The sequence below is a fragment of the Callorhinus ursinus genome, unplaced genomic scaffold, assembly GCF_003265705.2.
Source record: "Callorhinus ursinus isolate GAN/ISIS: 27379988/994484 unplaced genomic scaffold, GSC_fseal_2.0 scaffold25, whole genome shotgun sequence".
NCBI classification, from domain to species: domain Eukaryota; kingdom Metazoa; phylum Chordata; class Mammalia; order Carnivora; family Otariidae; genus Callorhinus; species Callorhinus ursinus.
Window position 1 is genome coordinate 30,420,441 of NW_027397087.1, and position 15,941 is coordinate 30,436,381.

Below are 15,941 nucleotides of genomic sequence, written 5' to 3' on the forward strand. Positions count from 1 at the left end.
ATTCCAATGTCAATATAAAATAAAAATTAAAAGACCATGTAAAGAAAAGCAAAGGGGATACTGAATGGACTCCTGTCATCTTTTCCATGATTACAAATTGAAAGCAGTTACAGATACACAAGTTATATAATTCAATAGGCCAGTTCTTAGCCCAACTTCAACAAAATCTTAATTTTTACCCAAACAGAGGCACTACTAACTATGCCTATGACTTTAGATCTTTTAAGCAGAGAGTGGCCACAGCTGAAAATTCAGTCCTACTCCATAGGTTATTATATTTCAAAGTAATCAATCACTAATCACTACTTACTTCAATCAGAAAATGAAGAACTCACCTGTAAATCATATGGCTTTCCAGCCCTCACTAAAAAACTCAGTAATATACTGGTGTGTGCAAAATGGACATTCTCATCCAAGAATCCATGTAAAAGTAGTAAACGATTTGGTCTAGAGAAATGGAAATATCACAGGATTAGGCAAAATAGAGTACTTGGGAAAACCACTTAACCCCTCTGATCACAATTAACTATTAGTTAATATTGTAGTTATGTAATATATACAACTATATATAGTTATATAATATACAATTACATAAAAACAAATATAACTATATAGTAATATAGTTAATAATAGTTAACTTCCTTATAATGTAATATTAAAATAAGAATTCAGTATTTTTTTTTTTTTTATTTTTTTAAAGATTTTATTTATTTATTTGAGAGAGAGAGAGAGCACAAGCAGAGAGAGTGGGAGAGGGAGAAGAAGACTCCCCGCCGAGCAGGGAGCCTGACTCAGGGCTCGATTCCAGGACTCTGGGACCATGACCTGAGCCGAAGGCAGACGACCAATGACTGAGCCACCCAGGAGCCCCGAGAATTCAACATTTTCAATAATAAATTTATAATATAGTAACCAGATACTACATATAATGAAAAATTATGTGTTCTATTTCTTATGATGATATTAGCATCTATCAATAATCATAGCATGTACCTAGGGAAAGAAAAATCATAAACATTGTCTATAGAATATATTTAAGCAGAAAGAGAATTTTTTCCACCTTGAAACAGTTATATAGTTTACTTCTTTCAGCACAGTAATTGCTTCAAATATAACTTGTAAAAAAAACCAGGTTAGGTGAACTGGCCTGTAATTCAGCTTTGAGAAATAGCCATGCCATTTGAGTCGTCTATATAATATTAGTCTTGGGGTGCCTGGGTGGCTCAGTCGTTGAGCGTCTGCCTTCAGCTCAGGTCATGATCCCAGGGTCCTGGGATTGAGCCCCGCATCGGGCTCCTTGCTCAGCGAGGAGCCTGCTTCTCCCTCTCCCACTCCCCCTGCTTGTGTTCCCTCTCTCGCTGTCTCTCTCTCTGTCAAATAAATAAATAAAATCTTTAAAATATTAGTCTTGGTTTTGCAGTATTTGAGGTTTTCATTGTTATTAAAGACAAATTTTAACACTACAATTTTAAATTTATAATCTGAATTTTAAAGCTTGAACTTACTCAGAGGGAAACTTTTCTGCTTGCATGGCCACAGATCCTAAGTAATAGCCCTGTTCATTTTGGTCAGGGTGGCCCATATAACGTTCTGTGTAACCTGTATCATAGAAGATCCACAGAGTAACTGGGGCCCCAGCAATAGCAACCTACGGAAGACAACAATAATAGTCAAGTGTGGTCCAAAAAAGAATGGCTAGCAATGAGAACGTGTAACTGCAAATTTATAGGCTAAAATTATCCTTAGGCTTTAGCCCCACAACTGGGGCATACATGGTCTCAGGCAACTCAGAAAATCAAAGTGGAGCGCCAAGGTCAAGAATTTGATACTTTGTCAGTCAGTGAGCTTCATGTCCCACAGGCATGCCACATATCAAACCCTTAACCTGGGCTAGTTGAAATATACACTGGGGCCCCTTTGTGAAAAGGGGAGACTGAACTAGAACATGTGAATGCCTCAGTGTAAACTCATTCCTGCTGCTGGGGAAAAAAAGTGTGACAAGTGTCAGCTTTATATAGGAAAAGCAGTCATTTCTTTCTTCTCTTTTAGCCTCTGCTGGCAGTACAGAATTTTTAACAATGAATGAAATACATTTAAGCACTAAACACTTTCCTCATTTTAAGGTTCCCACTCACAGTTTTACACTTAAATATTCTAATTACTTTCTTGACAGCTGCAAACCTGGTAAAATTATGGCAGTTTTCAGAGTTTATTTTGTGGTTATTATAAAGATTATCCGAATATACATGCAAGAACAAAAACCCTATCATTTTCATTCTTAAAATTATTTTTCACTGTAAGACAAAAATCACGTTATTGAAATAGTAAAGAAGAACACTTCATAATTGCCATTCTCTTAACAACTTTTGGCATCTTTATTATTTCCTTCTAACATATTTCTCTAGGAAGTTGTTTATAAAATTGTAATCGTCATTTATATATTTAATATGTTATTCATTCAATAAAGATTTACTTAAGACTTACTATGTGTCACGCATTGTGCTTGGCTACTGAGGATACAGTGATGTGAAGGGCACGCAAGTCCCTGACATCAGAGCTTGCAGTCCAGCAATTAAATAAGTAATTACAATCCAATATGTGCACGTGTGCGCATGTGTGTTTTACTAATCATGACTATCTCCCATAATCTTTGGCATGTCTACAAATAGCCAACAACTGGTCATCAAGTTGACAAGTGTTTTTTAATATATATATAGATATGTAAATATATATCTCACATGGCTCTCACAAGTTGACAAGATACATCTATTATCTCACATGACTGTTAGATACACAAATCCTAACATTCCATAATATTGCCAACTCTGTAAACCTTCAGAAAATAGGCACTTTCTCATATCCTCAATTTATTGAAAATTCTACCCCTATTGCAAGAAGAAATACAATAGGAAACCACATACCCTGAAGATATCTGACCTCTGCATTAATGCCATCAGGGACAGGTATCCTCCATAGGACCAGCCATGGATGCCCACACGATCTAAGTCAATGAAATCATATTGAGAAGCTAGATACTGGAGTCCTTCCACCTGATCGTCAATTTCTATTTGACCCTGTCAAAAAAGGCAGAACATTTCACTGATTCTGATGAATAAAGTCTCATTATCAGAGTGTTTTTAAAGCTGATAAATGGTTTTCACTAAAAATACCTGTAGTATTTTTTAATAATTCATTATTGATTGAGATTCTGTTGCCCGAAAAAAATTTTTTTAACTCTATTTAGAGATAGGGGACTATAGCTTCTGTTGCTAGCCAGTCCTAGAGTTTAGTTACCCCTTAGCCACAAAGTTCTTTCCTACTGAGACCCAAACTGTTCCTTGCTATATGGGTATTTCCCCTTTCCATTTGTTCTGTTGTCTGCTAAGAGGTCAGCATCTTCCTTGTAACAAGCCTTCCTATACCCAAAGACAAAAAATTAGCCCCCTTAAGTGGTTGACTAATTTTACTTCTTTTTAAAACTTAATGCAGTAAAGCAGAAGGAATCACTCCTGAGGTCTTATTCTATTTCCCCATCATCTACTTCTAGGAACTGAACACACGCTATTTAAATCCTATTAAGTCCTAATTCCTACCACCACCACCCTATCTGTATTACTAGGCCTGCCAGTGCACACAATCTCCTTTACTGAGCCAAAAACAAAAATAAAAACAAAAAAACTTACATGAGAATACAACATAAGGTCAAAGAACTGGCTGTGGGAGAAAATCCCATGTCTTACTCAGCATGTCCAATACACTGGCAAACACAGTAACTGCCTTACTGTGTAAAAGGAACATCGGATTCTCATCATTTCCCAAAGCAGCAGAAAGGACATGGGGCATCTCTAAAAGGTAGCATTTAAAGCTTCCTGTAGAGAGAAAGAGGCTTGTCACAAGGAAGGCACTAACCAGTTGGTTTCTCTCTTCACAGAGGACAGAACAAATCTCAATTATTCCTCTCAATAGGGCACAGGATGCTGAAAACTATGGTGCTGCTTTCTGGCTAAGCTGGATATACATCATAGAAAGAAAGGGTATTTCTGTGTAAAAGTGGTTCTATCTCAGCTCCCCAAAGTTATATACAGGTAGACAGGCAGACGTGAGCTAGCCTAGTGAATATCAAGTTGCATCTTCCCTCCCACCCCTGAACTCTAACACATAGATACACACACACACACACACACACACACATACACACTCTCTCTCACTCTCTTTCCCCCCATCTCTCTCACTCACAGCCCCTTCCCCCAACTTGCTGAGATTTCACACCAAACAATGAACCAGAAAATGTAAATGTCTTTAATAAAAGAAAAATGTTTGTATGCTCACACACCATTTTGTATTTAAAGGCGCCTTCAAATTTAAGCCCTCGGTGACAGGATCCCCTGTTGTCTATCACTACAACCACATAACCCAGAGAGGCTAGGGTATTCAAGCGGAAATACTTGACTCCTTTAAACCGATTATTCACCAACTGCACCTGAGGAAGAAATACAACTTCAGTGAAATGTATTATATGGTAGCATAAAAAAGCAAAAGAGACAGGATGCTGTGAAAAGTAGAAAGCCTGAATTTTTTGTATTATTTTGCTTTTAAAATGAAATTTTATTTTCTTGTAGCAAGAACACTTATCACAAGATGTACCCTCTTAACAAAATTTTAAATGTACACTACAGTATCATTAACTATAGGACAGTGTTGTACAGATCTCTAGAACTTTTCATCTTGCATAACTGAGACTTTGTGCTCGGTGATTAGCAACTCCCTATTTCCCCCTCTCCCTGACTTATTTTTAAATTAACTTAAATTTCTCATGTTTATGTGGTTTCTTTTTCTTTTTTTAACTTCACACTCAAGGTTCAGGGCAATTACTGAGCAACTAAAGACTTTAAAACTGTAACCAAGATATTCTTTACATATGAGACAAGAGACTTAACCTACCCCATAGAAAAAGTAACTAAAATAATTACTGCTACTCTGAAGAACTGTGTCATTCAAATTACAGAGACAAGAATAAGTAAGATCATTTTTCTTCCCTACCCGTCTCTTCTGGGATTGTCCCTGACCAGCAGCAGAAAAATTTAGTATTTTAATGAAAAACTGTGACCAGTCCAGCTTCCTTTTTCCTGTTATACAAATCAATGCAAAAGGTAGGATAATTCTTAAATCACTTATCATGCTATCATACTTCCAAATGACTGAGGAATTAAATGTGGTTTAGTGCCTCAACAGAAATAAACTAGTGAAAAGAGGACTTCATTTTTTTTTGTTTTTTGTTTAAGTAATCTCTACATCCAACATGGAGCTTGAACTCATGACCCAGAGATCAAGAGTCACATGCTCTTTGATTGAGCCAGCCAGGTGCCCCCAAAAGAGGACTTTAATTAGTAGAGAGAAACTTAGAGAAGTTCAGGGTTTGGTGGACACTAAGATAGACGTTAAACAATGACAAAAAAAGTTCTGTCAAAAATGAAAGAAGTTTTCTTTTTTTTTTTTTAGGATTTATTTAGAGAGAGTGAGCATGCGAGCGAGTGGGGGGGGTGAGGGGCAGAGGAAGAGGGAGATAGAGAATACCAAGCAGACTCCCCAGTGAGCATGGAGATCTATGCAGGGCTCCATCTCACAAGCAGGGCTCAATGTCACAACTGTGAGACCATGACCTGAGCTGAAACCAAGAGTGGGACACTTAACAGACTGAGCCACCCAAGCCCCCTACAAATGAAAAGTTTTTTTTTGGCTGAAACCAACAGGAAAACCAAATCAGCCACTTAAATAAGAATCGACACCATCTTCATACAGTAAATACATACTGAGCATTTATTAGGATAAACTGGGGTGTGTGTGCTATGTGTAGAGAATCTTCTCTTTTTGAATTTCTGGATATTCAGTACCTCTGTAACAACTGCGAAACTGGTCTTCCTGTTTCTACTCTTGTCCTCCTACAGTCTATTCACACAATAGCAGAGGGATGGTTTTAAAATGTAAATTACATAAGACTTTATAGCTTAGCTCCCTCTAATAGTAAAGAGTTTAGATCTTATTCTAAGATCCTTACCATTGCCTTTTAAGACCTTATATTATCTGGCCATTGGCTTTTTCTCTGACCTCATCTCATACCAAATCCCTACTTGTGTACTATACTCTAACCTTATTATCAACTACACCAACTTGATTCTAATCCCCAGGACCTTGACATTTACTGTTCCCTCTGTCTGGAATGTTCTTCCCTCAGGTCTTTAAGGTGGTTCACTCCTCATCTTACATACCCTCAGAGCCCTTCCCTGAACTTCTTAACAGAACTCCCATTTTAGTCTCTTTGCCATCCTCTTTCCCAATAATTATTCATAGCATATCCATTATATTAAATTGTATCATTTATATGTCTAGTCATTTATTATTTTCCTCATTAAACTCCATGAGGGTGGGACATTAGTCTGATTTGTTCACTATGGTATCCTCACTGCCTAGAATAGTACCTGTTACATAGTAGGAACTCAATGACTATTTGCTGAATGAATGAATGAAAAATGGAGATAGGAGAATGCTGTTTTCCCTTTCTTTTTTAAAAATTTATTATTTATTTTTTAAAAGATTTTATTTATTTATTTTACAGAGAGAGACAGCGAGAGAGGAAACACAAGCAGGGAAAGTGGGAGAGGGAGAAGCAGGCCTCCCGCTGATCAGGGAGCCCGACGTGGGGTTCGATCCCAGGACCCTGGGATTATGACCTGAGCTGAAGGCAGATGCTTAACGACTGAGCCACCCAGGTGCCCCTATTTTTTATTTTAATTCCAGTATAGTTAATAGTGTTTTCCCTTTCTCTTTTAGAAGGAGGAGCAAAAAAGGAGAGAGCTGAAAAAAGAAGTACTACGCATAGAGCAAAAAATGAGTATTTAAAGAAAACTACTTCAGGGTGGCTGGGTGGCACAGTCAGTTGGGTGTCCAACTCTTGGTTTCTGCTCGGGTCCTGGTCTCAGGGTCCTGGGACCAAGCCCCATGTCTGACTCTGCACTCAGCAGGGAGTCTGCTTGCGGACTCTCTCTCCCTTTCCCTCTGCCCCGCAACCCCCATGTGCTCGCACTCACTCTCTCTCTCAAATAAATAAATCTTTAAAGAAAAAAAAAAAACACTTTACTGTTGTCAGTTGTCACACACAAAAATGGCCTCAACTGTTGTCACACACAAAAGTGACCTCAACTGCCTGATATGAACATTTCTCCCAAGAGCCAGTGTTTGTGTCCTCACAGCCAGAGGCCTGCTACTTCAGGAGGAAGGTACTTAAACATAATGCCCTTTGGCACTGAGAATTCAGAAGTCTCCTTCAGTATCAGTTCTTCAAAACCTGTGTCCTGCTATCACTTAGTCTGCTTTCTTGTACATTTATATTTATAAAAGTGTCTAGTACATAGGAAACATCACAAGGATTTGTTAAAACATACAGCTGTTATCAATAAAGAGCTTAAAAAACTAAGCCTAGATGACTTTAATCGGAAATATTTGCTTTTCTTGGATTTCACTTTCGTCCAACTATAGACATTGCTGCAGTGAGTGACAAAGTAATTCACTCCATGTTACAAACTGTAACACTGTTGCCAATCAAGATTCCCACTTTGACCTGAACATACACCAAGAAATAATAATTTCTTAGACTGATAAGATTTAATCAAAAATTTATTTTTATTTATTTATTATTTATTTGAAAGAGAGAGAGCAAGCACAAACAGGGGAAGTGCAGAGGGAGAGAGAGAAGCAGGCTCCCCGCCCAGCAGCAAGCCTGTTGCGGAGCTTGATCCCAGGACCCTGGTATCACGACCTGAGCCAAAGACAGACACTTAACCTACTGAGCCACCCAGGCGCCCCCTGTGGCTTTTTAAACATAATTAGTAATAAGGAGTAATATAAAGGAGTTCTATAGTCTTAAAGATCTACATAACCAGTTAGTCTTTATAGTGTGTTTGTCACATATCTCTTATATCATTTCTTCACTGGAAAGGAGAAACATCCTTCTTACTTAGTCTTATTATCAAAATAATATACGAAAATATGTAAAACTTCTGAGAGTGTCTTGTAATTTCTCTCTTGCATTTCTTTGTATTAAGCCTTTATTTTTAAAAGGATTTATTTATTTTAGAGAGAGCGAGCACATGAGCAGAGGGAGAGAAGCAGACTCCCTGCTGAGCAGGGAGCCAGACACAGGGTAGGGCTTGATCTCATGAACCTGAGATCATGACCTGAGCCAAAACCAAGAGTCAGATACTTTAACCAACTGAGCCACCCAGGCGCCCCAAGACTTTTTTTAAAGTTTACAAAGATTTGGCTTCAAGTTTTTAACAGATGGCTAATTTAGCTGTTTATAATTTTGTTTATGATTTATGTATAGATGAGTATAATACAAATGTGAATCATGTTTTGTTTGTAAAATACACTTAACGATGGCAAAGTGATTTAACTTGATATATGATTGCCATTGCTGAGATTTTGTGGCTTATGCAGTTATTTTGCTTTTATTTTATTTTTCAGACGTCTTTTTCTTTTTTTTCCTATTTTTAAAGTAAGCTCTACACCCAAAGTGGAGCTTGAACTCATGACCCCGAGCCAAGATCAAGAGTCATGTGCTCTACTGACTGAGCCAGCCACGGGTCCCTATTTTTTGCATGTTTTAGCATCTAACATTTCCAGATACTGAATAACTGGATGTAATTATGAAGGATATTTACGGAGTCAAGAGCTGTATTATAAAAATGGTATAATTATATTCTAATTTCTTCAAAGGCCCAACAAGATAAATAATCAATAAACATTTTTAAAAAGTGCCAATTAACCAACGCCCCTACTCCAAATACTTTACTCTGATAGTCAACAGGATTTACTTAATATTCACATGCCAATATTTAATCCAGAAAAAGGAAAATCCAGGTGTAAACTTCTTACAATGCTAAATAGTAGTATAGCAGTTGCCTTAACTAGATGATAAAGTATTCTAGTCTGCTTGAGAGATATAGACTTAGAATGAAAAGGTGGAATTCATTAGGCTACCAAGGCTTCTGAAAGTATCTATTAAAACTCTTTATTTACCAAGACAGTTAACTATTTAATTTCATTTCCCAAACAAGTTTCTTTACATAAAAGACAACACATTTACCTACTGACATGAATATTCCATTCCCATGACAATTTCAGTCTTACTGTAAATTAAGAAATTGACACTGATTTATTAAATTAGCCATGTAACAAAATCCAACTTCTAAATAGGAATTAGAACATAAGCCAGAGTCAAGAACAGCAGAGGTCCAACAATGCTCAAATCTTAACTTGAACAACTAGACATTTAAAAAACAAATCATCGAAAAAATACACACACACACACACACATATTATGTATATAAATATGCCCACCTGAGAAGTGGGTGGGGGGATGGGTGAAATAAATGATGGGGATTAAGGAGTGCAGTTGTTGTGATGAGCACTGGGTGATGTACAGAATTGCTTAAACTAATATAACACCGTATGTTAACTACACTGGAATTAAAATAAAATTAAATTAAAATAAGTAAATATGCCCACCTGAGGACCACCATATATGAACAGCACAGTGGGGTACTTCTTTCCAGGCTGTAGATCATGAGGTTTGTACAGCATCCCATACAATGTAAATCCAGTAGTACTTTCAAAAGAGAAAATCTCTGGAGGGGTGTAGTCAGGAAGAGGACCTATGAGGAGATAACAAAAAAAGTACGTAAAAGGAGTTCTTATGGGAACTCTGCAATCTGAGAGAAAGGAAAAGAAACCATAAACCCACAACCCCCCCACACAAATACATGACCATCCCCCTTTCAGGTGATAAGCAAGAACATTTATCTTTTAAAAAAGAAAATCTAATGAATATATTTAATTATTTCAAAAGCAGATACACAATATTCTGAATAATCCTTGGAGCCTAGGAGGTATTCAGATGCAGAACTATACAAATACTTTGTGCTTGGTTCAGTGTAACTTAATGATGGTTAAGCCATATACCTGATCAGAAACTGGAAGCACAAATTTAACTCAATTTAACTTGCTCACAGCAGATGCTCAATAAACATCTGTTTCTGATCATTACAGAATAAGCCTAACCAGGACCCAGAAAAAATGAAAGTCATGATCAGTCTTTGGTTTACCAAAGCTATACAGACTTATCCTGAGTCTGTGTATACTGGATAATGTTACAATTTAAGCAGAGATCATCACCATATTACAAATTCTACTTGTGGACATTAGAACATACCCTGTGGTTTTGCATTAATTTCTTAACCCTTCAGCAGTTATTCATGAGTGAAAATACTTAACAGGAAAAAGGATTTGGGGAGAAAGTGGATTAAAGATACATAAAATTACTCCATTTTTTTAAGAAATCAAGCACTTAAAAAATAGATAATTCACAGTGCTCTTCACTCCCATACAGAACAAGTGTTCTATCTTTCATTAAGATGACCACTGTAAGTGCTTTAAAAAGTTAAGAAAGCTACCAGCTAGTTATTCCCTAAAGCTTCAGCTTCCCTGCTCAGTCTTACTAGTTCTATGTACATACATTATCCTCATCTGTTTATCTGGGAAATTACCTAAACATGTGAACAAATCATTTCTTAGCTGATACTGTGACTATTTTATGCTTATTTTCAAAAAGGCCCTCCAGGGGCATCTGGCTGGCTCAGTTGGAAGAGCGTGCGACTCTTGATCTAGGGGTCATGAGTTTAAGCCCCACATTGGGTGTAAAGACTGCTTAAGTAAAAACTTAAATCAAATTAAAAACTTCAAAAAAGCCTTCCAGACCTGCTCCTGCCTGGAATGGGAGGTAATCCATCTTTTCTGGTGGTTGATAGAATAGGAAGGGTGGGATTAATCAGGAACTTAGCAGCTCAGGGACAAGTGGTGGTAAGAGGTGAGAAATGTGGATCTATGAAACAGATTTAGTGCACTTATGTACTAATTCTACTTAAAATCAGGTTCAGGGAAATGAGTACCTGCTGAATCCAAAATGGTGGCCCAAAATTCCTTTGTTTTGTAAGTTGGGTCATCTTCAGGACTTGAAAGCTTGTAAAGGGACACACAGTGTGGATTCTTCTGGTTACTATACTTACTTATAAAGAAGTCACAATGCTAGAGAAAGGAGAAACAATTACTTTTTCCCTGTGGAAAAGTAAAAAAAGGTGCTACATCTGTGCTGGTGCTAGAGCAGGAGTATGGTTAAGAGTCTGACCATTTAGGTCCATATACAATGCTAAAGTTAAAAGTAGACTAGGGCGCCTGGGTGGCTCAGTCGATTAAGGGTCTGCCTTCAGCTCAGGTCACGATCCCAGGGTCCTGGGATCGAGCCCTGCGTAGGTTTCCCTGCTCAGTGGGGAATCTGCTTCTCCCTCAGCCTCTGACCCTCCCCCCTGCTCATGCGTGCGCTCTCTCTCAAATAAATAAATAAAATCTTTAGAAAAAGAAAAATAAAGAGTAGACTTTTTAGGGGAGCCTGAGTGGCTCAGTTGGTTAAGCATCTGCCTTTGGCTCAGGTCGAGATCTCAGGGTCCTGGGATTGAGCCCTGCATTGAGCCCTGAATCAAGCCCCACATCAAGCCCCACATCAAGCCCTGCATCGCATCGGACTTCCTGCTCAGCCAAGAGCCTACTTCTCACTCTCTCTCTGCCCACTCCCCCCTGCTTGTGTGTACTCTTTGGCTCTCTCTCTCAAATAAATAGATAAAATCTTAAAAAAAAAAAAAAGAGTAGACTTTTTAAAGTTTTTTCTCAGAGAATCAGACTTCAGCAGGCCAATTTCACTGATTTTCACATTACTCTAAAGGAGTATTACAGCAGAAGGTCTTTTATATGATAGGAAACTCTTTTCCAACAGGGACTAATACCTGACTGATGCAGCAAGAGTGGGAATAGCCACGGTCAGTCAGCCTTGTCACCTCTCCAGGGTTTACATAACTGACCACGTATAGGTGATGTTCCAAAGGAGAGTCCTTGGTGCCTTCAAAATATACCAGCTTCCTGACTTCATCAACCTGGATCTGTCAAAAAAAAAACAACAGAAAAATCAGTGCTAGTAGGACCCTGGCCAGGCTAGTAATTCAACAAACAATTCCCAATTTTAAATAGAATCATTTGAGTCACCCTTTGACTTGTGCCTCTTAAAACATTTTGCCACCAATGTTAATAAACCTGAGTTGGTTTTGCTTATGACTTTTACCTAAGAATAGATCTTGTCCACAAGGAAAAAGGACACTTGAATTGCATGCTATTGTTAGTTTCCTATATGACTGAAATGTGGGTTTTTCTTAAAATGCAAGAATTATTTCATTAAGGGCGCCTGAGTGGCTCGGTTGGTTAAGTGACTGCCTTTGGCTCAGGTCATGATTCTGGAGTCCCAGGATCGAGTCCCACATCGGACTCCCTGCTCAGCAGGGAGTCTGCTTCTCCCTCGGACCCTCCCCCCTCTCATGCTCTCTCTCTATCTCATTCTCTCTCTCAAATAAATAAATAAAATCTTAAAAAAAAATTTAAAAAAAAGAATTATTTCATTAAAACGACAACATTTTATAGGGAAAAAACATACCTATATTGCAGCTGAGGTCAACCATTCACGCACACTTAAAGAGTCTAATTTTAGAATCCTGTGTATTTCTCAGTGCAGTATTATCTTAGGCAGTACTTTTTTGGTCTTTGGTACAAACTTGCAAAAGTATTTTATCTACTGGGTTGGGAAATAACTGAACTCAATTACAGTTTCAATACTGGTATAGTTTATAAATAAGTATGGATAAGATCTTTTAAGTCTTCATTCAGAACTCAAAAAAACTGTAAGTAAACTCACAGCTGAATTCATTTAATATTCTTCACAAATTACAGTAGGAGTCTAAATAAATGGCTTTATTGTCCCTTTAAAAAAGTCTTCTACCAGGCTACTCAGTGCTTAATGAAATTTAAATTTTTTTGCACAGCAAAGAAAACATAGATACATTTCTAGAGGCAAGTATTTTTAAATGCCACATTATCTCCACGAAGCTGTTTCTTCATTATTAAATATTTTTTAGCATACACAGGTACAGAAATAAACAGGGTTGAGATTAAGTAGGCCCTCATGACATATACAGAAAGGATACAAGTGAGAGAAAATGCCAGGACAAACATTCATGAAGTTTCACAGGTATGTGTTAATCTGCACAAAAGGTTAGGATAGGTTCTGCTCTTGACCTAGCAGCTGGGAGTCAGGCCTTTCAAAACTGAAGAAATAACTGGTTAATTTCTCATCCCTGATTTAAAGGTTCTTTTCTTTGTTTCATGTAACTACTTTATTAAACACAAGTATCAGAATCACCTTGAGGGGTTTGTTAAACAGATTGCTGGGTTCTGACACCAGAATTTCTGATTGAGAAGGTCTGGGGTGGGCCCAATAATTTACATTTCTAAAATGTTCCCAGGTGATGCTTAGGCTGTACAGCTGGTCCAAGGACCATACTTTGAGAACCACTCCCCAATAGTGAGGAGCACATGGGCTTAAAAGCTTCAAAGCTCAGGGCACCTGGGTGACTCAGTCATTAAGAGTTTGCCTTCAGCTCAGGTCATGATCCCAGAGTCCTGGGATTGAGCCCCTCATCAGGATCCCTGCTTGGCGGGCAGCCTGCTTCTCCCTCTCCCACTCCCCCTGCTTGTGTTCCCTCTCTCGCTGTGTCTCTCTCTGTCAAATAAATAAATAAAAAAATCTTAAAAAAAAAGGTCTCAAAGCTTTACCCAATTATTGCCACTAAAAATCTTTGGGTGGGAACAAGGTCACTGACAAAAGCAGAGAAGGAAAAGGTAACTTAAAAAAAATAAGGCCAGGATAGAGGGATATGAAAGAGTAAGAAAGAGAGGCACAAACACATTATATAAGCATGACATAAAGAAAGAAGAAAATTGATGCACATAACTGCAAGTAACAGACATTTAGGTTGCTGAAATAAGATTCAGATCTGCGTAAATACAATTCTGTGGGTTCCCTCAGTATTATCCAACCATTACACAAGCAGGAACTTTATAATAGTGTAATTTTTTGTTATCAGAACTTGGAATTGCACAGTAAGATTCTTCTCAAATGACAATAACATCCAAGGTCCCTAAACAGAAAAAATATATTTGGATATATATAACCAGAAGGCCACGTGAAACGCTCAGTGGAAATTAGACTTTAACGGTTACCTATGATATTCTAAAGTTTTTACCAACAAAACCAAACCTGAGACCCGGATCTTCACTTTTTCTCTTTAACCACCTTGGGGACTATAAGTGACTTCTATAGCAGCCAGTACGCCTAATCCTTTAATAAATCTCCAAATCAATTTGAGGAAATCAAAGACCTCCCTAAATCCTGGTAGCATACATCAACTTAACTGAATGTATCACACACATAAAGAATGGAGTTCTTAGAGCTCTCAGGAAACTGACCACCTAACTGAAAGTTCAAAGAAACACAAGATACTATGAAAGGCAAAAGAAAAAAAAAATTCAAATTCACTGAATTGCTACAGAAGGCCACATGCTAAGAGGAAGGAGGGTGGATTTTCCTCCTTTTCCATATCAACCTACACTCTGTATATATGTCCACCACTTTTTGAAGGCGGTGGATAAAACTTTAAATTTGTGAGATAAGATAAACAGGTAAGTGAAAGAGAATCACTATCTCAGAAGTAGTAAATTCAAGTTCTAATGTAGGAATGACATGAGCAGTCTATAAGAGATATAAAAATAATTTTCAAACAATATCCCAACTCACAACTTTTGCAGACTCAGAAAATATGGACCAGCCCTTTCCTTATTAAGCAGAAACACTATACTTGAAAATGATGAACTTAAGTAACCAGAACACATCTAATATCAGGGCTATAAAACGGGTGATTTGTAATTTAAACTAAGATTCTTCCTTTCTAAAACTTGAGTTCTTGTAGGCCCTAACTTAATACTGTCAAATCACTGGAGTCATATAAAGTTGTACTACAGCTTTTTTTTTTTTTTGTACTGCATAAACACAGCAAATGTTGACCAAACAGATCAGTAGAATAAAAGAGCATACATTAGATCCATGCCGGCCAAGAACTTCCCATTCACCACTGGTAATTGCTATTTCCTCTTTGACAGGACACTTGAAATCACCTAAAGATAAACATAGTTATCATTCAGCACTCTGTATGAGACTATAAGCAAATGAAACAATGAAGAACATTACTCTACACCTCTTTTTTCCAAAAGCACATTAAACAATTTAAGTTATATCTGGGGTAATGAAAATGTTTTGAAACTAGGCATGGGTGCTGACTGCACAACACTGTGAATGTACTAAATGCCACTGTTTATCTTATTTTTCTTAATGTTTTAATTAAAAAATTTTTTTTAAAAAGTAATCTCTACACCTAACGTGAGGCTCGAACTCAAGACCCTGAGATCAAGAATCATATGCTCCACCAACTAAGCCAGCCAGGTGCCCTGCCACTATTCATTTTAAAATGTTTGTTCAAGGGGCACCTGGATGGTCAGTCGGTTAAGCATCCGACTCTTGATTTCAGCTCAGGTCATGATCTCAGGGTTGTGAGACTGAGCCCCGAGACACGCTCTGCACTCAGTGGGCACTGAGTCTGCTTGAGATTCTCTCCATCTCCCTCCGTCCCTCCCCACCCACAAATAAATAAATCTTAAAGAAATAAAATGTTTAAAATGTTCATTTTAAAGTGGTTAATTTAATGTTATGTGAATTTCACCTTAATTTTTAAAAAGTCTACAGTTAAAAAAATTCCAAGTTATGGGGTGCCTGGGTGGCTCAGATGGTTAAGCGTCTGCCTTCGGCTCAGGTCATGATCCCAGGGTCCTGGGATCGAGTCCCGCATCGGGCTCCCTGCTCCTTGGGAGCCTGCTTCTCCCTCTGCCTCTCTCTCTCT

At 37.8% G+C, this 15,941-nt stretch overlaps 1 protein-coding gene across 4 annotated transcripts in view; it reads right to left on the minus strand.

Moving 5' to 3' along the window:
• The window catches only part of DPP8 (dipeptidyl peptidase 8), a 61,102-nt gene that overhangs the window by 6,727 nt on the left and 38,434 nt on the right, over positions 1 to 15,941 (minus strand). For 3 of the 4 annotated variants that reach the window (XM_025883826.2, XM_025883827.2, XM_073877207.1), the window contains exons 13-20: positions 15,083 to 15,162; positions 11,892 to 12,044; positions 11,004 to 11,139; positions 9,565 to 9,710; positions 4,334 to 4,480; positions 2,922 to 3,074; positions 1,506 to 1,648; positions 336 to 447 (exon numbers count right to left, since the gene is read on the minus strand). In XM_025883826.2, the coding sequence (XP_025739611.1) occupies positions 336 to 447; positions 1,506 to 1,648; positions 2,922 to 3,074; positions 4,334 to 4,480; positions 9,565 to 9,710; positions 11,004 to 11,139; positions 11,892 to 12,044; positions 15,083 to 15,162 (1,070 nt within the window). Of the gene's footprint in view, positions 1 to 335; positions 448 to 1,505; positions 1,649 to 2,921; positions 3,075 to 3,696; positions 3,870 to 4,333; positions 4,481 to 9,564; positions 9,711 to 11,003; positions 11,140 to 11,891; positions 12,045 to 15,082; positions 15,163 to 15,941 lie in introns of those variants that run through there. The other variant, XM_073877208.1, reaches the window with a different exon arrangement.